The sequence below is a fragment of the Wyeomyia smithii genome, chromosome 2, assembly GCF_029784165.1.
Source record: "Wyeomyia smithii strain HCP4-BCI-WySm-NY-G18 chromosome 2, ASM2978416v1, whole genome shotgun sequence".
NCBI lineage: Eukaryota > Metazoa > Arthropoda > Insecta > Diptera > Culicidae > Wyeomyia > Wyeomyia smithii.
Genome location: NC_073695.1, coordinates 244,251,396 through 244,276,457, shown reverse-complemented (window position 1 = coordinate 244,276,457; position 25,062 = coordinate 244,251,396). Strand labels below are relative to the sequence as shown.

General features: G+C 40.0%; 2 protein-coding genes across 2 annotated transcripts; one reads left to right on the top strand and one right to left on the bottom strand.

The window, feature by feature from the left end:
• Window positions 1-5,510: 5,510 nt before the first annotated feature.
• Window positions 5,511-8,194, top strand: LOC129725252 (aldo-keto reductase family 1 member B1-like). Its single transcript, XM_055680842.1, has 3 exons — window positions 5,511-5,744; window positions 5,808-5,950; window positions 6,017-8,194. The coding sequence occupies exons 1-3, from the start codon at window positions 5,664-5,666 to the stop codon at window positions 6,753-6,755; spliced, it is 963 nt and encodes a 320-aa protein (XP_055536817.1). The 5' UTR covers window positions 5,511-5,663; the 3' UTR covers window positions 6,756-8,194.
• Window positions 8,195-9,211: 1,017 nt separating this feature from the next.
• Window positions 9,212-10,718, bottom strand: LOC129725253 (aldo-keto reductase family 1 member B1-like). Its single transcript, XM_055680843.1, has 3 exons — window positions 10,503-10,718; window positions 10,297-10,439; window positions 9,212-10,230 (listed from the first exon to the last, which is right to left on the bottom strand). The coding sequence occupies exons 1-3, from the start codon at window positions 10,581-10,583 to the stop codon at window positions 9,492-9,494; spliced, it is 963 nt and encodes a 320-aa protein (XP_055536818.1). The 5' UTR covers window positions 10,584-10,718; the 3' UTR covers window positions 9,212-9,491.
• Between the last annotated feature and the right edge of the window lie 14,344 nt (window positions 10,719-25,062).

Here is a 25,062-nt window from a genome sequence, read left to right as displayed (position 1 = left end):
AACTGTTAGTACCTAGCGCTCTGGACCACACTGGCCCACCATACCTAAGTATGGACGAAACAACGCTGGCAAGAAGTCTTCGCTTGCTGCCATAAACCGCTGAGCTATTGGACATCATACGAGATAGTGCTGCAATAGCCGATGAGGCCCTCTTACAGGCATAGTCGACGTGACTCCCGAACGTGAGCTTGTCGTCCGACTCTGACCACCGCCTGTTGCTCCGATTTACTCGACCTCCTCGATAGACTCGCCGTAAGCCTCCAGCGTTATGTCGTCTGCAAAGCCGACGATCACAACCCCTACAGGGAACTTGAGTTTCAACACTTCGTCATACATGACATTCCACAACACCGGGCCCAGGATAGAACCTTGCGGAACTCCTGCGGTAATTGGGACGCACTTCTGACCCTCCTCCGTGTCGTAAACAAGTACTCGATTCTGGAAATAATTTTCCAGAATCTTGTACAGCGACACCGGTACATGGATGCTCCGGAGCGCGAGCGCTATGGAGTCCCAACTGGCACTATTGAACGCATTCTTCACGTCGAGCGTGACGATTGCGCAGTAGCGTATTCCCCTTCTCTTGCGCTGGATTGCTACCTCCGCCGTCTTGATGACGGAAGAGATTGCGTCCAGCGTGGACCTGCCCTTCCGGAAGCCGAACTGGTTACTTGCCAGACCGTGTACACCCTCCGTGTACCTCACCAGTCTGTTGAGGATGATCCTCTCAAGCACCTTGCCCGCGGTGTCCAGCAGGCAGATAGGCCTATATGCCGATGGGTCCCCTGGCGGTTTCCCAGCCTTCGGCAATAAGACCAGTCTCTGCCGCTTCCACCTGTCCGGAAAGAGACAGTCATCCAGGCACCTCTGCACGACTGCCCTGAACAGCCCGGTGGCCGTTTTTATCGCCAGCCTGATCGCCAGGTTAGGGATACCATCTGGTCCCGGTGCCTTGTTCACCTTTAGGGATTTGGCGATCACGATGAGTTCCTCATTCGTAACCCTTGCCTCCTCCCCTGCCTCGACACGGCTGTCGTCGCTCACGGATTGGATGCTCGGCAGGTTGGCCGACCATCTCTGGTCTATGTCTGAGATACTGGAACGTCGGACGTGAGACTAGACTGCCGGAGGCCAAGGACTTGGCACGTGGCGTGGAAAGAGTCCCTCGATGATACGCTCCAGCATCGCTGGTGATCGCTCTGCAGGCGCCAGCGCGCCTTTAGTCTTGGCCATTACGATCCTGTAGGCGTCACCCCACGGATTTGTATTGGCACTCGCACATAGCCTATCGAAGCAGGCCCTCTTGCTGGCCTTTATCGCACTCTTTAGCATCGATCTTGCCGAACTGAATGCTGCGCGGCGCTCTGTCCTCTCTTCTTCGTTTCGCGCACGCTGCATCCTCCGTCTTGCACGGAGGCACGCACTACGAAGGTCGGCTATCGCGTCCGTCCACCAGTAAACCGGTGGCTTTCCATTCCTAGGTTGGCGAGTCCTAGGCATGGTGGCGTCGCACGCCCGCGATAGCATAGCAACTAGTTGGTCAGCAGTCGGGCGGAGCCAACTGCCCCCCTCGCGCTCCCTTCTCATTGCCTCTTCCAATACCTCGGCATCAAAGTGCGATGTCTTCCACCCGCGAACGGTCGGAGTGTTGGCTCTACCCGTCGCTTGCCGCCTCTCGTTGTTGTCTACACTATAACAGACCGCCTGGTGGTCGCTATTAGTGTAGCCATCGTCTACCCTCCAGTTCTTGATCAGTCCTGGGCTGGAGAACGTCACGTCGATGATCGACTCCGCACCATTTCTGCTAAATGTACTTTTGTTCCCAACGTTGGCCAGATCTAGGTTGTGCTTGTGTATGTATGCATGTATGTGTGTGTATAAATGAAAGGTCTAGTTGCCCCATAGGTTGCTATTGAATTTCATTGTAATCGGATTTTTAGTTAAGAAGTTATGTATCAAAATGTGAAAATCACGAAACATCAATATCTCAGAAACCACGAACGTCAAACGAACGGGCCGTGTCCAAAACCCTCAGCTTATAAAATTAGTAATCAAAAGTTATGTAAAGAAATGTTATCCAGAGGCTGTTCAAACTCACTCAATTTTCTCAGAGATGGCTGAACCGATTTTCACAAAATTAGTGTCCAATAAAAGGTCTAGACACCTTATAGGTTGCTATTGAATTTTGAATTTTATTGTAATCGGACTATAACTTTGCCCGTTATTCATGAACATATGAAACCACGTTATAAGAAGAAATATATTTAAAAGACTGCTTAAACTTACTCACTCTTCTCAGAGATACGTGAACCGATTTTCACGAAATCAGTTGCAAATTAAATTTCTGGAGACCCCATAGGATATTATTGAATTCCATTGTCAACGTGCTTTTGATTTAGGCAAACATGATGTGTCATGTGAACGGATTGTCTTTAACAAGTAATCTAATTCATATTAATTTGGCTGATACAAATTTTGAATAGTTTTTATGTCCACAATTATCAAAGTTAGCTAAGGGGAGGGCAAAAAATAAATAACACTGAGAAGAAAAAAAAGAAATAGCTTTCATTGACATTTGTTTGCAAGTTACGACGTTTGTAACTTTTTTATTAATATTTTGTTATAAGAGATTATAGACCAATAATTTAATACGTAAAATCAGTGTTTTAATTACTACAAGAAATCTAATCAAATGAAAAAGCAGTTCTATCTGTCTGTCTGTCTGTCTGTCTCTCTGATCCTTATAGACGTGGAAACTTCTATACCAATCGGCGTAAAAATTTTTATGTAGGGGTTTTTGAGGCCGGAAAAGGTTGTTAGAGTAGCTTGAGACCCCTCCCTCTTCTTAAAGGGAGGACTTCCATACAAATATAACACAAACTTCTGCGTAACTTGAAAACTAATCAATCAAATGGAACCAAATTTGACATGGTGAGGTTTTCAGGAGTGAGAAATATGTCAATGGTAACTTGACAACTCTCCCTTCTCTGGAAGGGAGGGCTCTCATATAAGTGAATAATGAATTTCACAATTAGTTCGTAGGTTAGGTACTAGTGTTTGCATGAAGCTGTGAAGTTGTGCTGTTAGTGTCATGCATATCTCAATCAACCTAAAAAATTAATTTTTCATGATTTCCAGCTATTTTCTAAGGTAATGGAAGAGGGATCAGGAATGACCCTAAATGTGTGAACTATATCTATAATGATGTTATTCTACACAGAGCTGTGCAAAAGTACTAAAATATTGAATCTAAATAGAAAATCCGTTCATACTGACATTTTTTTAGGAAATGTTATATTTCGATGAAATCGGGTGAAAAGGTGATAAAATTGGGTATTGATATAATCGGGTGATTACCGTATTATTATTATTATTAATCATTTGGTTTGCCTTTCGATGACACTTTCACTGTCACTGGACTAATTTGTTGCTAAATTAACCATATACGCTGTCGAAAAATCAATAATATCAACTAAACGGCTTAAACTTTTTTCTTCCCTTTCAATTTTCAACATTTTTGAAGGAGGGGGAGGGTGAGATTAAATGAAATTTGTTTCGGCCTTATTATGGTGCTCAAAAAATTGTGAAAGAAACGTAACCCAAAGACTGTTCAAAATCAACTGCTTAGAATAAAATATGTGGCCTCAACATTATTTTTATTTAAGGTGAATATTTTCGGCGTTGCGTTGCTAGGAATCGAATTGTTCGAAATTGGGAATCATTTCTTCCATTCTACTTATTCCTTAGCCCAACTCATTTTAAAAACATTACGGCATATTTCATACATTATACTTTTAACATTATGAAATTTATTTACATGAAATACAACATCGCTATTCTTGGAACGCAAAGAGTGAAAATACCTTTACTGGATCGTATTTGGCAATCCTAGGATGTATTGTGCTGTTGGCTACCCAATTTCATTATTTAGAATAAAGTATAAACCCAGTAGAAATTATCAAGATGTAATTTTGTTTCGAAAATTTTGAAGTTTTTTGACAAATCTGTTTCAATTAATAATCAAGAGCAAATGAGGAAGACTAAGTCTCACCTCTAGGTGGATTAATTCGTGTTTTTTTACATGCCTTTACTACAGAGCAGCGCGACATGCAGTATCAGAATACTGTCTGAGCGATTGAGGCCATATTCATAGTCAAACAATGGTTTACAATGGTAGTATAATAAGAAGTGTAATACAAACGGTGCTTTTCAGTACCTTTAATAAGTGAAGAAGCTAAATGTTTTTTTACTACTCTATGATGAGAGACTGCGCTGCGAAAAAAAAACTCATGTCGAAAGAGAAGCATAAACAATGAACAAGCAATCCTGTGCTGTTCTACTGCGAAGAATTTTCTGTACGTTCTCTTATACAGGGTGCGTATTACATTGTATTTACGATCCTAACATATTTGACAAAACTGTATTGCGAATGTCTATGAAAAGTTCTGCAAAAATAAACTGATGGCACAATAAGAGAACATTCTTTTCTCGGTTGTCGATTTTCATCACAGTTAATTATCGTGTAAACGTGTCGAGATCAGCAGTATTTTAAGTTTAAAAAGAAGTAAACAGCATACACTCCTGAGAAAACACAGATATAGTTTTGAAAAAAATTATCAGAGTTTACTGAGAAAAGAGTTTGAAAAATTTTCCAAACGTTCAAGCGTCGTTGAATGGGACATTAATGAATACAGTCGTTAAGAAAACAGACGACTTTTTCGAAATAAATCATCGAAAAGTTGTTTGGGATAAACAATATAACAAAAGTCCATTAAGGAATTGCTTCCTAAAAATATTTTGGCAGGTGATAATTATGAGGAGAAGAGACATTCATGTTCATATAAAAAAATTGAAAATCGTGTTTAAAAATTTGAATCGAAACACGTCAAAACACTCACGACATCTGTCTTGTGGTGCCCCAGTTGCATTGCATGAATGTTGCCAGATCAATATTATAACGATATTAGTGCTTGGTTTGTCAGTGACGCGAGCGCCACGTAGCGGTGTCAAGTTTTTACTCATCCTTTGAAAATAAGACGATCGTCTGTTCTCTGTGGCAAGATGCACCCCCAAACATTCGAATAATAAAAGATAGTTCTATTATTTGAATCTATGTTTTCTGACATTGGTAGCACTGCAATGTCAGAAAATGTAAAGGAACGCAAAATACTATAAGGTGTACAAAATTCCATGCAACGATTATAGTTAATTTCTTGCATGATGGTATTTCATATGGCGGGGCACCTTTTTAGATTAGTTTTCTAAGATTTCATTAACCCCCTGGACGATAATAGAACAAACCTGACGATAATAGAGCCAACACCCTACTGAAAAAAAATGCTTTCAACCATATAAATTGTTAAAACGGTTAAAAAGTTGCAACAATCGAAAATTTTCACCCCACACTGTACCTGAAACATTAGCGATCATTTACTAACTCAGGCTTAGCTGATAAAGTGGCATCCATAAGCAGTCGGTGCTAATCTATCACACATATACATAACAATCACGTTAAAAAACCCGATCGTCCGCTGCTGTGTTTATCAGTTTATTTTGAGCCGCTGCCAAATAACGACGCATAACAATTCAGTTGTGTAATTTGGGCTGCAATCGTCACTGGACTTTTCCACTGTTATTCTACAGATAATTCTAAAAAAAAAAAGATGGCACCACCTAGCAGCGTCCCGCATGCGTTTTTCGATAACGCAAACAGCATCCCAATGATCGGTTTGGGAACCTGGGGGGTAAGTTATTGTTGTGTGAATTTCATTGGTAAAGAATTCTATAGTAGTTCGTATCTGGAGTAGTCTCCACCAGGCCAAGTGACGCAAGCCGTCAAGGATGCGATCGATATCGGCTATCGGCATATCGACTGTGCTCACGTGTACGAAAACGAGCACGAAGTAGGCGATGGAATCGCGGCTAAAATCAAGGAAGGCGTGATCAAGAGGTAAAGTATTTATGAATGAAAAATTTTACCGCAATAGCGGTTTGCAATATTTTTCTCTTCCTACAGAGAGGACATATTCGTCACCAGTAAGCTGTGGAACACTTTCCACCGGCCTGAGCTGGTCGAAGGAGCGCTGCGTACGACGCTGAAAAATCTTCAGCTAGATTACTTGGATCTGTACCTGATTCACTGGCCAGTGGCATACAAGGAAGGTGATGGGCTGTTTCCCCTCGGTCCGGATGGCAAGACTTTTATCTTTTCCGACGCGGACTACGTGGACACGTGGAAGGCAATGGAAAAGCTGGTCGACGCAGGGCTAGTTAAAAACATTGGCCTATCCAATTTCAACTCGAAGCAAATCCGACGGGTGCTGGACGTGGCTCGCATTAAACCGGCTACCAACCAGATCGAGAACCATCCTTATCTGCAGCAGTCCAAGCTGACAGCATTTTGCGCCGATAATAACATCATCGTTACCGCTTACAGCCCGCTGGCGTCTCCTGCTAGACCATGGGTGAAAGAGGGCGACGTTGTTCTGCTGGAGGATAAAAAATTGAAAGCGATTGCGGAGAAGCATGGCAAGGAACCGGCACAGGTGCTGATCCGGTACCAGATTCAGCTGGGTCACGTGGTGATACCGAAATCCGTCACCAAATCACGAATCGCTTCCAACTTCGACGTCTTTAGCTTCGAGCTGGACGCTGCCGATATGAAACAGTTGGCCGCTTTGGAGCGAAACGAACGCATCTGTCCGGAGTTTGGAGCCTACGGTCATCCGCATCATCCGTTCGAAAACGATGAGTAGAAATGCGGAATGATTTTTTTTTGTTCACGCTAGTTTGATTAGAACGAACAAATTGGCGAGATTACACTTGCATGTTGAGAAGTTGTTATGCGCAATTGTCACTGGATTGCTTAGGTTAGGAAAAATATATTCATTCATAGCTTGAAGTCGAGGTAGGCGTTAAATTGGCTGTCATTCTTGAAAACTGTTCTACCTATCAACGCACATAGGAGTATTTGACCCAAAAAGTTGGCCAAAAGTCCGACATACAAAATACACGATTTCCATTATTTTTAATTGATTTCAGTTGCAACATACCCTCATGCTATCCCAGAACCCATTGGTGTCTTCTCACATGTTATATTTCAAAGTTATTCCACAGTAAATTGGTCAGTTTGAAAAATACGTGCTACTGCTCCACAGTAAATTGGTCAGTTTGAAAAATACGTGCTACTGCTCGGGTGGCGTAAAAAATTGAAAAATTTTGTCAAATAGTTTTCCTTTCTCACAGAACATAATCTACAAGATAAGTTAAATGTTTTGCAATATTTAAAACGTTGAATGCATAAAATAATCATGGATTGTTTACGAAATAAGTGATTGTGAAAACCGACCGCGAAAAATCCATAATATTGTGAAATTAATTATATGATTCAGTAACCTTCCGCGCAAGTCCCGTCGAAGCTTTATTCAATGACAGAAAGGTCAAAGCTTTCTGAAAATATACGAAAAGAAAAATCTTCCTCCGGGTTCCTCTTTTTTATTTTATTGACATTTTATTAAATGAAGATTCATATGGAAATTTCTAAATCTTTGTTTTATATCATGTGTAAAAAGACACTAAAAAAATGGAGTAAACGAATTTAAAGTGATATTTCATATATTGGGTGACGTTTTAAATGGATGTCACCTTTTTTGTGTTGATTATACGAAAAAAACACGTTTTTGATATAAATCTATCCAATTACTACCAAAATAGAGCAACTTGGACTTTTGGCCAGCTTTTTGGCTCAAATACTCCTATGTGCAACGATGGAAATGTTGACACTCGTGTTCTAATTATCTCGAGTAGATAACTTATTATCTGCTCGAGAGTAAACAATGATCCTGATTTAGACCTTTATTGTAGCACTTCGATTTGTTACATGTACATGCTGTTGAACAATATATTGTGAATCCCTACAATTCTTCCAACCGAAAATTATAATCCCAAGACAGAAGATGTTCATTGTTGCGTGTTTTCGTATATAATCTTTTACTGATTCAAACAGGTAAACTGCTTATGTATTTGTTGGGTTTCATAACTGTTGTAAGATTGAATAGGAGAAAAGTTTAATAAAATTCTATGCGATTGCGACAATTTTAATTAGCATTTTATCGAAAGTTGAATCAGAATATATCTGAAAAATTGACGAGTTTCTTGTTTTTCGATATTAGTACACTGTTTTTCTCGTTGCAAATTTTTAAATTTATTTTTAAAAACCTAAATTAATCCACCTAGCGGTCAGACCCAGCCTTTCTCATTCAATTTTTTATTTGTAAAAATGGATTTACATGAACGCTTCAATCCAATAAATGTATATTCACTCTTTAGGTTCTAAAATATTGATGTTGAAATCTTTACATATAAAAAAGTCAAGTCTGTCTGTCTGTCTGATCCATATAGGCCCGAAAACTACCGAACCGATCGACGTGAAAATTTGTATGTAGGGGTTTTTGGTGCCAATAAAGGTTCCTATGATAGTTTGAGACCCCTCCCTTGTCTGGAAGGGAGGGGTCCCATACAAATGAAACATAAATTTCTACACAACTCAAGATCAAACCAAGCAAATGAAACCGAATTTGGCATGTGGATGTTTTAAGGGGTAACTAATATGTCCATAATAGTTGGATGAAACACAAATTTGTGCACATCTCGAGAACTAATCAACCAAATGGAACAAAATTTGGCAGGTAAATGTTTTTAGTGGTAACAAATAAAAACATTTACCTGCCAAATTTTGTTCCATTTGGTTGATTAGTTCTCGAGATGTGCACAAATTTGTGTTTCATCCAACTATTATGGACATATTAGTTACCCCTTAAAACATCCACATGCCAACTTGCGCGGAAGGTTACTAAATCATATAATTAATTTCACAATATTATGGATTTTTCGCGGTCGGTTTTCACAATCACTTATTTCGTAAACAATCCATGATTATTTTATGCATTCAACGTTTTAAATATTGCAAAAAAAATATTATACTTATCTTGTAGATTATGTCCTGTGAGAAAGAAAAACTATTTGACAAAATTTTTCAATTTTTTACGCCACCCGAGCAGTAGCACGTATTTTTCAAACTGACCAATTTACTGTGGAGCAGTAGCACGTATTTTTCAAACTGACCAATTTACTGTGGAATAACTTTGAAATATAACATGTGAGAAGACACCAATGGGTTCTGGGATAGCATGAGGGTATGTAGCAACTGAAATCAATTAAAAATAATGGAAATCGTGTATTTTGTATGTCGGACTTTTGGCCAACTTTTTGGGTCAAATACTCCTATGTGCGTTGATAGGTAGAACAGTTTTCAAGAATGACAGCCAATTTAACGCCTACCTCGACTTCAAGCTATGAATGAATATATTTTTCCTAACCTAAGCAATCCAGTGACAATTGCGCATAACAACTTCTCAACATGCAAGTGTAATCTCGCCAATTTGTTCGTTCAAATCAAACTAGCGTGAACAAAAAAAAATCATTCCGCATTTCTACTCATCGTTTTCGAACGGATGATGCGGATGACCGTAGGCTCCAAACTCCGGACAGATGCGTTCGTTTCGCTCCAAAGCGGCCAACTGTTTCATATCGTCAGCGTCCAGCTCGAAGCTAAAGACGTCGAAGTTGGAAGCGATTCGTGATTTGGTGACGGATTTCGGTATCACCACGTGACCCAGCTGAATCTGGTACCGGATCAGCACCTGTGCCGGTTCCTTGCCATGCTTCTCCGCAATCGCTTTCAATTTTTTATCCTCCAGCAGAACAACGTCGCCCTCTTTCACCCATGGTCTAGCAGGAGACGCCAGCGGGCTGTAAGCGGTAACGATGATGTTATTATCGGCGCAAAATGCTGTCAGCTTGGACTGCTGCAGATAAGGATGGTTCTCGATCTGGTTGGTAGCCGGTTTAATGCGAGCCACGTCCAGCACCCGTCGGATTTGCTTCGAGTTGAAATTGGATAGGCCAATGTTTTTAACTAGCCCTGCGTCGACCAGCTTTTCCATTGCCTTCCACGTGTCCACGTAGTCCGCGTCGGAAAAGATAAAAGTCTTGCCATCCGGACCGAGGGGAAACAGCCCATCACCTTCCTTGTATGCCACTGGCCAGTGAATCAGGTACAGATCCAAGTAATCTAGCTGAAGATTTTTCAGCGTCGTACGCAGCGCTCCTTCGACCAGCTCAGGCCGGTGGAAAGTGTTCCACAGCTTACTGGTGACGAATATGTCCTCTCTGTAGGAAGAGAAAAATATTGCAAACCGCTATTGCGGTAAAATTTTTCATTCATAAATACTTCACCTCTTGATCACGCCTTCCTTGATTTTAGCCGCGATTCCATCGCCTACTTCGTGCTCGTTTTCGTACACGTGAGCACAGTCGATATGCCGATAGCCGATATCGATCGCATCCTTGACGGCTTGCGTCACTTGGCCTGACGGAGACTACCCCAGATACAAATTACTATAGAATTCTGTACCAATAGAATTTACACAACAATAACTTACCCCCCAGGTTCCCAAACCGATCATTGGGATGCTGTTTGCGTTATCGAAAAACGCATGCGGGACGCTGCTAGGTGGTGCCATCTTTTTTTTTTAGAATTATCTGTAGAATAACAGTGGAAAAGTCCAGTGACGATTGCAGCCCAAATTACACAGCTGAATTGTTATGCGTCGTTATTTGGCAGCGGCTCAAAATAAACTGATAAACACAGCAGCGGACGATCGGGTTTTTAACGTGATTGTTATGCCTATTATACATGTAAAAATAATATAATATGTGTGAGAGATTAGCACCGGCTGCTTATGGACGCCGCTTCATCAGCTAAGCCTGACTTAGTAAATGATCGCTAATGTTTCTGGTACAGTGTGAGGCGAAAATTTTCGATTGTTGCTACTTTTTAACCGTTTTACCAATTTTTATGGCTAAAGTTTTTTTTCAAGTAGGGTATTGGCTCTCTTATCGTAAGGTTTGTTCTATTATCGTCCTTGGGTTAAGAGCCAGTTCGCGAGAAGCGCAACCGCATTCAAGGTAGGAATTTTGCAAATTTTCAATTTTTTTCATTGAGGTTAAGTGGGGTTAAACGGCCCTTGGAAATGATATGTCCAAAAACGTCTAAATACTAAAAAGTGCAATAACTCCTGCTCGACTTGATGGATTTTTCTAAAGATTGTGGTACTATTCTCCACTACTTCAAAACGCATGGTCACAATATATGGCAATAGGTAACATGACGAAAAAAATGCAAAAGTTCTTTTAAGTCAGTTTCCAAATGATGCATCTGAATTTTATATCAAATAAAAGTTCTTTAGTTATTTTATAAAATACTACATTCAGGTTCTGGACCTTTTTCTATAGAGAAACAGCATCCCGAAAATCACCAAATGTTTTCCAGGAAATTTTTTTTTTGTCATGTAAATCTATTTGTCACTTTTGTCACCTTGCTCTGAGTTCGTATTCAACTAAAGTAATAATCTAAATTTTCAGTAAATCTATCAAGTCTAACCCGAGTTCTTGCAGTTTTGGTGATTTTGACAGCATTTTTCGAAAAAAATTCTTCAAGGAACGTTTTACCCCAAATGGCGTATCTTCTGGTAAAGTAGGTAGTTCTGGTAAGGTAGAGTGATAATCCAAATTTTTAGGGAAAATCTATTAAGTCTAGCAGGAATAGTGATTTTAGTGATTCTGACGGTTTTTGAAAAAAACACTCCAGGACCGTTTTACCCCATTTGGCACACTTGGCTTATACATGACAATAAAGCTCTTGAATTGCTCTACAAAACGCCATATTCAGATATTTTTTCTAGCGATGTTGAGAAGAGTAGGATGACCCTAAAAATTGACAATTTTCAAAGGAAAAAAGCATACTTTTGGTTATGTTACCTCTTTGCCATATCTTGTGATCGTGCGTTTTGAAGTACCGTGCTGGATCGAAATCCGTACACCTTAGCACATGATAATCTTCGACGGTCAATATAAAATCAAGAAATCACATATTGCTTTAAACTGACATGTTTACTTATGGGTCTACTTATATTTTATCACTATTTTCAAGCAAAATGATTAAAAACACTCCGAAACTCGAAAAATCCATGTTTAAATAGAACATGTTTTGAATCGAAATCTGTACACAGTTTTTTGTCTGAATCAAAACCCGTACACTTTTGAATCGAAATCCGCACACACGCGATATAGACTGGATCAAAGTCCATACAGCAATGAATCAAAATCCGTATAGATATAGAAGTACAAAAATGAACATCTTTTATTTATAATTTATCTTTAAATTTACGAATAAATATATTTTGAGGATCAATTGGTTCCTAAGCATGGTTTTATAATTTTGTATATCAGCTGAAATAGTGCAATTTTCGTAGCGTTTCGTTGCGGCACCGCTTATCGTAGTAACCGGAACACCGGAACCTCTCAAAGCTTCCCGGTACGACTTTCCCTTGTGCACCTCAGTCACAGCTCCTTCGAATTTGTTTGCGTATATTTATACTTGTGTTCTTCCATTATATGTTGACAACAAGAAGAAAGTTCAACAATATATGTATGATACATACGCTGTACGAATTTCAATTCAAGCAATTAACAAGGATCAAAATCGTACGGCACAGTTTTTGTTGAATAAATACAATTTACACTATTTACCAGACAATATACAGCTCGAAAATGACAAAGACTTACCTTTTCCATCAATTTCAAGAAGACTCACAGAATACAACACGTATATCCCACTTGAAAAACGTATTCATCTGAAGAACGTTTTTTTAGTAAATTCTCTAACGATACAACGAAATGACAACTGAAACCGATACACGATTGATTTTTTATTTTTAATATTTTTATTTCATGGCCTACTGACGCATAGTTTAATTCACCAGAAGGCCAACAGCTCAACGGACATGTACATGTAACTATCATATGAATTTTCATTTTTAAAATGCTTAAAACTAAGAAAAACGTCGATCCAGCACGGTACTCTTAGTGTAGAATAATTTTTAGAATTTTTAGAAAAATCCATCAAGTCTAGCAGGAGTTATTGCACTTTTTAGTATGTGGAGGTTTTTGGGGCCGTTTTACCCCACTTAAGGTGAAACGGGATTGTGGCCTTTTCCTATACAATTTTGAGGTTAGAGTTCTTTTTACTTCTGTATTTTGATCGTAAAAAGTAGGAGGGTGGTATTCAAGACACGACCGCATGACGTTGACTACCGTATTCTTAAAAAAAAAAATATTCCATTGAAGCAAATAGTAGAGGGAATTGCAACGCTTCTTTTACAAAACTTCTGTAACAAAATTTCGAGGCTCCAAAAGGTACCAGTTTCCGATTATTCTCGTCCAGAATTCCAGCCATTTTAGTATTTTGCAGTAGCCATTTATTACTAACAGCCACCAGCATAACGGGTGAAACCGGCACGAGATGACCGGTACTATTTTGTCTTTCCTCCTTTCAGCTGCTAACACCTAGCGCTGTCGTGAAATTAACATCAACATAAACATGCATTTTTGTAAGGTTTTTTTCAGCTAGCAACAGCAATCGTAAAACATAAAATTCAACTAACCGCTTCTATTATAAAACTGCGAGGCACCAAAAGGTGCCAGTTGCCGATTTCTTGTTTACTGGTTTCCGTCCAGAATTCCAGCCATTTTAGTATTTTGCAGTAGCCACCAGCATCACGGGTCAAACCGTTTTTCCTCCTTCTAGCTGCTAACACCGAGCGTCCGTATGTATCCGGTACGGTTTAATAATGAAACTGATGGGTGAAATGTTCGAACGATACGTTTTATACCAAGGCTTCGTCAGTTAATTAGAAAGAGGGAGGGGCTACATAGATGATGGAATGGTTTCTTGAAAGCTGCGCCGGCCGCTGTCATAATATTAACACCAACAAAAACATGCATTTTTGCAAGGTTTTTTCCGCTAGCAGCAGCATTTGGTAAAACAGAAAATTCAATTTGCCGCTTCTGTAACAAAATTTAGAGGCACCAAAAGGTGCCAGTTGCCGATTACATTGTTGTTTTCTGGTTAATCTACTAAAAGCCACCAGCATAACGGGTGAAACCGGCACGAGATGACCGGTACTATTTTGTCTTTCCTTCTTTCAGCTGCTAACACCTAGCGCTGTCGTGAAATTAACATCAACATAAACATGCATTTTTGCAAGGTTTTTTTTCCGCTAGCAACAGCAATTGTAAAACATAAAATTCAACTAACCGCTTCTATTATAAAACTGCGAGGCACCAAAAGGTGACAGTTGCCGATTTCTTGTTTACTGGTTTCCGTCCAGAATTCCAGCCATTTTAGTACTTTGCAGTAGCCACCAGCATCACGGGTCAAACCGGCACGAGATGACCGGTACTATTTTGTTTTTCCTCCTTTTAGCTGCTAACACCGAGCGTCCGTATGTATCCGGTACGGTTTAATAATGAAACTGATGGGGTGGAATGTTCGAACGATACGTTTTATACCAAGGCTTCGTCAGATAAATAGAAAGAGGGAGGGGCTACATAGATGATGGAATGGTAGAGACAAATGTTTCTTGAAAGCTGCGCCGGCCGCTGTCATAATATTAACACCAACACAAACATGCATTTTTGCAAGGTTTTTTCCGCTAGCAGCAGCATTTGGTAAAACAGAAAATTCAATTTGCCGCTTCTGTAACAAAATTTAGAGGCACCAGAAGGTGCCAGTTGCCGATTATAGTTTCCTGGTTAGTCCGTCCAGAATTCCAGCCATTTAAGTGTTTTGCAGTAGCCATTTACTACTAAAGCCACCAGCATTACGGGTGAAACCGGCACGAGATGACCGATACTATTTTGTATTTCCTCCTTTCAGCTGCTATCACCTAGCGTCCGCATGTCACTGGTGCGGTTTTGGAATCATAATGATGGGGCGCCGGCCGCTGTCGTAAAATTAACACCAACAAAAAGATGCATATTTGCAAGGTTTTTTTCGCTAGCAGCAGCATAAACATCGGAAACAGAAAGTGACAACAACAATAACAACAAAGTCAGATCGATTGTATCCGTTAGTGTCGACTGTGCTTGGGAATAGAGGTAGTGATTGGCTGCGCGGTATGATTTAGACAATCGATATTAATTACCAATTTTTCAATAGTGTATCTCATACAATAGTTTGTTTTTGTTACATAAATTTAACCGTAAAAGAATTTCTAATCGATTGATGCCAAAACCTCGAAAACCTGATTATAGATGACTGCAAAATAAGCGCTCAAAACCTGACCACTTTTCTCTGGTTTTCCCTGGTTGAATTACTAGATTATCAAATTCAGGGGCCTAACTTCGATATAGACGTTAGTCAACGTCAAAAATTCGGCTTCCACTAAATAAACAGCACTCAAATTGCAACTTCAGGCATGCAACAGTTGTGAAAACAATAGATCAAAGTTTCATTACGTAGTCTTCATATATCAAGAAAAAATTAGATTGCAAAATTCGAGTTGATCGCGACCACGTCCCGATTCACCTTAACCTCAATGAAAATAGTGGGAATGGGTGGTATCCTAAACACGACCGTATGGTTGACGTAGGCCTACTATAGTTCTAGCACTATCAGCAACGTGTTGGCGAGTGGTAGAAAACATTAATCACTTCCAGTCAGGGTTGCAAATTTTCACTGTCAGTGATAGATTCTCTTTTGACACTGATAGCTACGAATATCAGTATCAACACGAACGAGCTGAAAGTGATTATTGCTTTCAGCTTCAATCAGTTGACAGTGGTAATGCTGACTGGCAGCATTTCTGTGATTTCGCACACGTTATGTTGCTCTAACGATGTTTATGCGGTGTAGGATAAAGGTGCCTATCTGCTTCATTGACTCCAAGCAATAGATTGGCTCAGATCAAACAATTTCAATTTTAATTAAGATATATCATTTATATCACTGACATGATTATTGACTGATAATTGACACGGGTGACACTCAATATCAGTTTGAAGAGAGTGAGAGTGAAACTGCTGTTGTATCATTTTCATTTTTCTGTGTCGAAATTTTGCAACACTGCTTCCAGTATTACTGTGAGGCGCTAAAAGTGTCATCGATGTTTTAGAATAGTGGCACCGGCAAGTTTATTTGATTTATCATTATTTCGGATGGCCATTTGTCAATGACACGGTATGATGCTAGTTTCCATGTGTAGACACACATTGAAAGCAAGACATTGATGGTTACTCTACATTAACTTGTGAAAAAGATATTAGCGTTTGACACCTTTTATTCCAACATTACACCTTGGTTTTAGTGACCACAGAATGTACTTCGATACAGTGCGGTAAGACGTAGTCCTACGTCAAAAATTGAAATTTTCAAAACCTTCTACCTTTAACAGAACAAACGCAAAAAAGTTCGGCTCAATCGGAGAACACAGAAACAACGTCCCTCAGAAAAGTAGTTGCGGCAGTTGCGAAGATGTTCTGCAATATGAAAGTGATGATTTTTCAAGGAATTAACTGTAATCGTCTTTTTAAAAAACTTTTGACGTGAAACTACGTCTTTTTTCTATACTGGGTTGGATTTTGTGAAACTGGAAATGAAAATTGTTCCGTGTAATTTCAACACTTTTTCTTAGGCGTTTGGAAAATTCTCCAAACTTTCCTCTCAGTAAACTCTGATAATTTTTTTCGAAGCCATTTCTGTGTTTTCTAAATGCTGTGTACTTCTTTTGTTTTGAACTCAAAATACTGCTGATCTCGACACGTTTACAAGATTTAAATCCCGAAAGAAAAATGTTCTCTTATCGTGCCATTCGTTTATTTTGGTTGAACTTTTCAATTCAGATGGGCAGTGTGACTTTGCACTCGTATCCAGGTGAGTTTTAAAACTTACTTGCACATTTATTTTCGGTTACACATAAACCCTATCAACAGTGCAGTACACCTAAATAAGATTTGAGTTTGAATCCTGCATAACAACAACTGCATAAAAAACGGATTGCGATGAAATTAGCGTCGTGTCTGCTGCAACAGTTTGTTGCATTGTCTTTGAAGCATAAATTCAATCTTAGAACAAAACTCATCGCATAACATCATCGCCTGCATCGTCGAATACATCGTGGACTGCATCGATCAGAGTGTGCGGTGCAAAAAAACTCAAACTATCGTGAGGAAGCAGATTTAGGTTGAATTTAAATCTGGAAAAAAGTAACTCAGTTTTACTTTGCATGAGTTCATGCCATCACTGTTTTTCACAGACATTCGCAATACAGTTGTGTCATATATGTTAGGATCGTAATATACAAATATAATACATATTCTGTATATGAATAAAAATAAAATTAATAGAATATTGTATATGTCTCATTCGCCATGAATTACTTTTGCTGCGAGTCTCTCATCATAAAGTGGTAGGAAAAACTTCAACTTCTTCTCTTCTTCTTAGAGGCACTCAAAAGCATTGTTTTTATTATACTTCTATTATGTATTCGCATGAAATCCTTATTTCAGTGAATGCATTTTCAGATTTTCCTTTTACACCGGCATGAAGAATATAAAAGTTCAATAGTGAACGTGAACAAAGTGCTAACACTAAAAAAATATCTGGAAGACGAGGAAATATAAAAAAATGCATCGAATTAAGGTCGAGTAAATACTTGGGGCTTCAAATGGTGAGTTGACAACCTGGAAGCAGCATCCAACATGTAAGGGTTTACTTGTACCTATCTCATACCTCCATGAGTCATATGAATATACTAGACTGCCAGCTGAAACATGGACACAATTGGTTGGTGTTGCCTCCGACAATAGCTAAGTGAGACCATACTTTGGCGGTAGAGGAAATGCTTCACCAACCCGAGCGTCTGTTCACCAAGATGGTGCGGCTCAAAACAACGTCTGATCTCCGTAAGGAGTGGTTGAACAACGTCCTAGTGTCAGCGTAGGACTCTTAATAGACGCCCGACGAGCCGTCCCGGAAAACAATATGTTACTAACAACGTAAGAGATAATCGGAACGATTGGCATGGCCCTGAGCAACGAAATAAGGACTACTATTGGGAACTTGAGACATGGAACTGCTCTGCTTTCCAGGATGCGATCGGATAATCTATGATGAGCTACATCCACGCAACTTCGAAGTCGTAGCGCTGCAGGAACTTTGTTGGACAGGACAGAAAGTAAGAAAAAAGCGACACCGGGCGGTTACTTTCTACCAGAGTTGTGGCGCCACCAGCGAGCTGGGAACCGGCATCATGATACTGGGCAAGATGCGCAAACGCGTGATGGGGTGGCAGCCCATCAACGCAAAAGCAAAGTAAAGCCTTGGTGCTACATTCCGATTCAGAACTCGACCTTCTTTTTATTATACACTAGCGCTAGCGCTACGATCCCGAGCAGGGACTCGAACCTACGACGACTGGTTTGTAAGGACAGCATTGTGCCTCAAAACCAGCTGGAAGGGTCAACGCCCATTAACGCAAGGATGTGCAAGTTGAGGATAAAGAGCTGGTTCTTCAGCTACAGCATCATCAACGAATACTGCACACATGAAGGAAGACCCGAGGACGAGAAGGAAGCGTTCTACGCGTAGCTGGAGCAGGTCTACGATAGCTACCCGCGACGGGACGAAAAAGTCGTCATTGGGGACATGAATGCGTTACCCACGGAAGAGTAGCTAGGCGATGACTGAAGGAGCATCCGATTCACCATAGGTAGCACTGCTGTAGCGCTAATATGTACAAGGACCAATCTAAGGAATGACTGGTTTGACGGCGAATGCAAACGATTAGTTGAGGAGACGAACGCAGCACGGGTGAGAATGCTACAACAGCGTACGAGAGTGAACAACTCAAAACTCAGTCCTGTGAAGGAAGAAGCGCTAGCAAGAGGTCCGAGATCGCATAGCGATGGAAGAGCTGTACCAAGCTAACGACTGAAGTTCTATGAGAAGCTGAACAGCTCCCGTAAAGGCTACGTGCCGCAAGCTTAGATGACCAACTCCTTACGGACGACTGTAAAGTGAAAGATATTGTGTGTCTCATCTACAAAAAGGGCGACAAGCTGAAGTACTGCAGCCGCCTTCAAGGTTCCGGACAAACTAACGCGGTTGGTTAAAGCGACGATGAATTGAGTGATGTATGTAGTTCGAGTATCAGGGTTTAAGGCAAGGTGATGGTCTCTCATGCCTACTGTTCAATATTGCCCTGGAGCACGAGAGACACGATATTCTAAAAATCGGTTCAATTTTACCTACGGCTTTGCCGACGATATCAAGATTGTGGCTCGGACCTTTGTGCAGGTGGTGGATACGTACAGGGTGACAAAAAAGTCCGGTCACAAAGGAAAATCTCAGAATAAGAAGGAAATCTTAATCTGGCTTTCATAGCTTTATTCAGTAACTCATACAGATACTTCACAGACGATATCGTCAGCTGAATTCAATACTGGCACAACTCAAAATTCATAGTTTTGAGAAAAACGCGTTTGAAAATTTGCGTCAAAAACTTCTTTTTTCATTATCGTGAAAAATTCTAATTTTAGGACTTCCCATTTTTATTGAACTTGTTTGGGTCTATCATGTGCATGTAATGCGCAAGTTATAATAATTGTAACCTCATTTTTCTGTCTTTTTAGGGATATTTTAGATTTGTGCAATAAAGGCACATCTACTTATATTTCTAGAAATAATGTGAATTTCGAAACGGGTCTTTGTGAGATAAAACTTTATAGTATTTGGCATCGTTTGCCATCAATAACTCAAAACTGCTAAATTTTGAGTTGTGCCAGTATTGAATTCAACTGACGATATCTCGGAATTACACCACCTTTCTCTGATCGAACCAGCTTCAGACGTCTCGGAAAGTCGTCGCAAGCGGCGCGCACGTGCTCCATCGGCATCTCGTCCCAGATTTTCGTGATAACTCGCTTGAATTGCTTCAAATTTGTTATTTTATAGTCGTTCAGCTTCGACATCATGTATCCCCACACGAAATAATCCAGTGGATTCAGATCCGGAGACGACGGAGGCCATTCATTCTTCGAAATGAAATCGGTCAAGTTTTCCTCACACCACGCCTGAACAACCTTTGCGGTGTGGGATGGGGCGCCATCTTGCTGGAAGCAATAGTAATCGTCTTCAAACAATAGTTCAGCTTGAGGCAGAACATTTTTATTCAAAACCGTGTCCAGGTAGTACGCTGCGTTGATTTTGACCCCTTTATCGATAAAAATAAGAGGCAGTTTACCTCTCTTGCAAATGGCTCCCCAAACCATCACTGACGTCTTATTTTGGAACCGGGAAACGTTCAGCTTGTCCGCAGGAGCTTGCTGGAGGCTCACACTCCAAACTCGATCATTTTGGCGATTGACTGTTTGCTCCAAAACGAACAGCTTCTCGTCCGAAAAAATAATCTCGTCATCTGCGCGCCAACCGAGCAACTCCCGCGACCGTTGGTATCTCTTGTCCTTTGTAGCTTTGGTAACCCCATGCACCACCTGTTTTTTGTACGGTGTAAGTTTTAAATCCTTGCGCAGAAGCAGGCGGATTGATTCTCGGTTCATTTTAAGGTACCTGGCCAGCTTCCGTGCAGATTGGGCGGGATTCCGGCGAATTTGGTCTCGTATAACCTTTTTTAGCCTTGGAGATCTCACAGACCTTGGTCGTCCAGATCGTGCCTTGTCCTCGGTACCTCCGGTCTCTAGGTACCGATTTATGGTCCGGTACATGAATTTCCAGTTGATTCCGAGCGGTTTTAGGTGTTTGAATATGTGTCCGGGTTTGTACCCTTTCACATATTCAGCGATAACAGCTGCTCTGCCATGGCTCACAACTCAATGTAAACAAACTGCACAGAAACGAAGCTGTGCCACTTTGGGCAGCATAGTTAACCCTTTCACTTGACATATAGATGGCACCAGAGAGATGCAACGTGCAGGCTACAGGCGACTCCAAAAAAGTGTGACCGGACTTTTTTGTCACCGTGTACATCGGACTGAAGGCTGAAGGTTCGTGTACCTGGGCTCACTGGTAACTACCGGCAACGATTCCGGCAGAGAAATTCATTGCCGCATTATTGCAGGAAATGGTGCATACTTTGGTCACCGGAGGACGCTCCGATTGAGTAGAATTCGTCGCCGCCCCAAGTTGCCCATCTACATTGATCAGACCGGTAGTCCTCTACGGCCATGAGACATGGACTATGCTTGTGGAGGACCAACGCACCCTTGCGGTCTTCGAGCTAAAAGTGTTGCATACCATCTTCCGTGCACTGCAGATGGAGAACGAAACGTGGAGGAGCTGCTTGGGGAGCCATTTATTTTCCACACCGCTGAAAATGGCAGGCTTCGGTGGGCCATGTCGTACAGGTATATTTATGGTCCGCGTGTGATCGAGACCGTTATGCTAAAATCACTTTACGAACTAATTTCATTTTGTCTTACATTTCATGTTTAATTTATATTTTTTTGTTATAAGGGAGGGATCCCATGAAAGTGAAACACAAATTTCGCACAGGTCAAGAACCAATCAAGAAAATACAACCAAATTTGGTATGTGAATGTTTTTAGAGGTAACAAATATGTCCATAATGGTTTGACGCCCCTCCCTCTTCTGGAAGTACATGTTTCTTCACAAATTTCTGCACATCTCGCGAACTAATCAACTAAATGGATCCATATTGGCAGGTTAATGTTTTTAGTGGTAAGAAATATGTTCCATAATCGACCTCAGACAACATTTTGGATTGTAAGATGGCAACTTCCGGTTTCTGGAAAACAGCCGAAAATGGCCGATTTCCACCCAATATAATAATATCCAGATCTAGAATAATACACAGGAGCTAAAATCGACCACAGATAGCGTTTTAAATTCTAAGATGGCGACTTCCGGTTTCTGAAAACAGCAGAAAATGACCAAATACCACCCAATATGGGTATTTCCGGAACCGTAATTATGCACTGGAGCCACAAATCGACTTCAGACAACATTTTGAATTGTAAGATGGCAACTTCCGGTTTCTGGAAAACAGCCTGAAATGGACGATTCCTATTTAATATTAGTATTTCTGGAACCAGAAAGATGCACAGAAGCTAAAAATTGATCACAGACACAATCTTGAATTTTAAGATGGTGACTTCCGGTGTCTGGCAAACAGCCGGAAATGACCAAATACCATTCAATATGAATGTTTTCGGAACCAGAATTACGCCCAGATGACCAGATCCCAGAACCCAGATGAAATTGATTTCACAGGCAATTTTAAAGTCCAAAATGACGGCTTTCGGCTTTTGAAAAACAGTCCAAAGTGACCAAATATCATCCAATATGAGTTTTTCTTCAATACCATCTTCCTAAATACCATTTTGAAATCCAAGATGGCGACTACCGGTTTGTGAAAAACAGCCTAAAATAAACAAATACTATCCAATATGAATATCTCTGGAACCAGAATGATGCAAGGAGCTAACAATTGACCTCAGGCACCATTTTGAATTGCTAAATGCAAATATATTAAATACCAATATAGTTCACTTACGTGAAATTATGAAGACAAATTGAAAATGACAGAAGCGTTAGTCACCTTTTCGACCGCTAGGTGCGCCACTTCTGATTTTGTTCTACACGACATGCGAAATAGAGTAACTTTTGACAATAATATTACCCTAATGGGTACACTGAAAAAAATTCACATTTTATTGTGAAGTGAACTCGGCCGAATATTTTATAATAATAAAGTTCACCTATGCATAAGGCAATCCATGGGTGGTGTTCCACGGTTTGTACGTTTGTCGACCTCCGACAATATTTTGAGTTGTAAAATGGCGACTTCCGGTGACTGGAAAACTGCCGAAAATGACCGAATACCACCTAATATGGGTGTTTTTTTAACCAGAATGACGCTCAGAGGCCAGAAATTGTCTCGAAATGCCAGTTTGAAATCCAAGATGGCGACTTCCGGTTTTTTAAAAATCAGACAAAATTTTGAATTGTAAGATGGCGACTTCCAGTGATTGGAAAAAAAGAGGAAAAGGACCAAATACCACCAATATGGATGTTTCTTTAACTAGAATGACGCTCAGAGGCCAGAAATTGTCTCTGAATACCATTTTGAAATCCAAGATGGCGACTTCCGGTTTCAGAGAAACAGCGAGATATGACCAAATACCATCCAATATGGGTATTTCCGAAATCGTGATGATGCACTGAAACCACAAATCGACCTCAGACAACATTTTGAGTAGTAAAATGGCGACTTTTGGTGACTGGAAATATGGGTGTTTCTTTAACCAGAATGATGCTCAGATGCCAGAAATTGTCTCCAAATGCCATTTTGAAATCCAATATGGCGACTTCCGGTTCCTAAACAACAGTGGCAAAAGACCAAATAACACTCATTATGGGTATTTCCGGGATTGTTATGATGCACTGAAGCTACAAATCGACCTCAGATAACATTATGAATTGTAAAATGACGACTTCCGGTGAATGGGAAACTGCCGAAAATAACCAAATAACACCCAATATGGGTATTTCTTCAACCGGCCGATTTCCATCCAATATAAGATGTTTCGATACCAGAATGATACACAGGAGATAGAATCGACCACAGACAACATTTTGAATTCTAAGATGGTGACTTCCGGTTTCTGTAGAATAGCCGAAAATGACTAAATAACACCTATTATTGGTGTTTCTTTAACCAGAATGACGCTCAGGGGCCAGAAATTGTCTCCAAAAAAAATAGCCTAAAGGGACCAAATACCACCCAATATGAGTGTTTCTTTAACCAGAATGATGCATGGAGCTAAAAATTGACCTCAGAACAGCCGAATACTACTGCATATGAATATTTCCGTAATCGAAATAATGTAAAGAAGCCAAGCATTGACCCTGGACACCATATTGAATTCGAAGATGACCACTTTCAGTTTCTGGAAAACAACGAAAATAACTGAATACCACCCAATATGAGTGTTTTCGGAATAGAGGTGATGTACTAAAGGCAAAAGTCGAGGATGTTGTCATTCCGATAAAACCAATAATTTCAAACGATATAAACAAATCGCAAGAAATCAATGAATTTGGAATGTTGAAAATTATTGAATTAAACACAAAAATAGGCGGGACGAAGTTTGCCGGGTCAGCTAGTAAATACATAAATATGCTGGTTAAAGCAAAGCTGCAAGTGATGAATACGAAGATTAGAACTCGAGAGCAAAAAATTCGGAGGGATAAAAAAAAACAAAAAATACTTTCAAAACGAAGAAATCTAAACATTAAATAATAGTTTTTGCATAACAGTTGTTATCACTAATTATGTTTGTTTTGTTGAATATCTTTTATATATAATATAATAAAGCTTTCAAACCAATTACAACATGATATGTATCCATACTTAAATTGTTAAATTGATAGAACATTCAAGTGTTATCTAAGCTAAAAGTTGCACAACAACCATATACGACTATTGACAACCATTGTGCGGTTTCTCCTTTTATCTTTTTCACGAGGTAATTGAAATATTCATTTATTTGTACACTTCGTGGCCTGATTATTGAGCTTGAGCTTGACGGCCGCACATTTCGTAGTTGCTTCCCGTGATGGATCTGAGCTAGTGAAGTTACACAGGGAACCACGTATATAGCAACTTGGGATTAGTTTACCATTTACACGTCGTGGCCTGATTATTTGAATATTTCTTCTTCGTGCCTCGATAAGCTACATCTATTATATTATCAATATTTAACTCCCGGAATGGCGTTAGTTTTACATACAAACAATATACGCACGAAATCTGCAACATATTTTTTTCTGTGAAAGTATGAAATTGAGTCAACTTAATCTAAAATTGAGTAAATTCAGTTTCGTGTGTGAGAATGTCACACGCTCACAGAAATTCAACAACAACGCACAGTGGTACAGTAAGGCAATATAGGCGGACACGAGTTTTTCGATGCGATTTTGTGGTTTTAGAGTAAATTTTTTTTCTAAGAACTTGTTTCTTATATTTAGTCTATTTTTTATGTGTAAATGAAAATTAGGGTGGTCCTGAAATCGACTAAATGAAAAAACTAACTTTTTATTTGCATAAATAAATGTATACA

What these genes read in the sequence shown, in the direction of transcription:
- LOC129725252 (XM_055680842.1), top strand. Translation starts at nt 5,664, where the DNA reads ATGGCACCACCTAGCAGCGTCCCGCATGCGTTTTTCGATAACGCAAAC. An exon ending in TCGGTTTGGGAACCTGGGGG is followed by an intron (nt 5,745 to 5,807) that starts GTAAGTTATTGT and finishes TATCTGGAGTAG; the next exon opens with TCTCCACCAGGCCAAGTGAC. An exon ending in AAGGAAGGCGTGATCAAGAG is followed by an intron (nt 5,951 to 6,016) that starts GTAAAGTATTTA and finishes CTCTTCCTACAG; the next exon opens with AGAGGACATATTCGTCACCA.
- LOC129725253 (XM_055680843.1), bottom strand. Translation starts at nt 10,583, where the DNA reads ATGGCACCACCTAGCAGCGTCCCGCATGCGTTTTTCGATAACGCAAAC. An exon ending in TCGGTTTGGGAACCTGGGGG is followed by an intron (nt 10,440 to 10,502) that starts GTAAGTTATTGT and finishes TATCTGGGGTAG; the next exon opens with TCTCCGTCAGGCCAAGTGAC. An exon ending in AAGGAAGGCGTGATCAAGAG is followed by an intron (nt 10,231 to 10,296) that starts GTGAAGTATTTA and finishes CTCTTCCTACAG; the next exon opens with AGAGGACATATTCGTCACCA.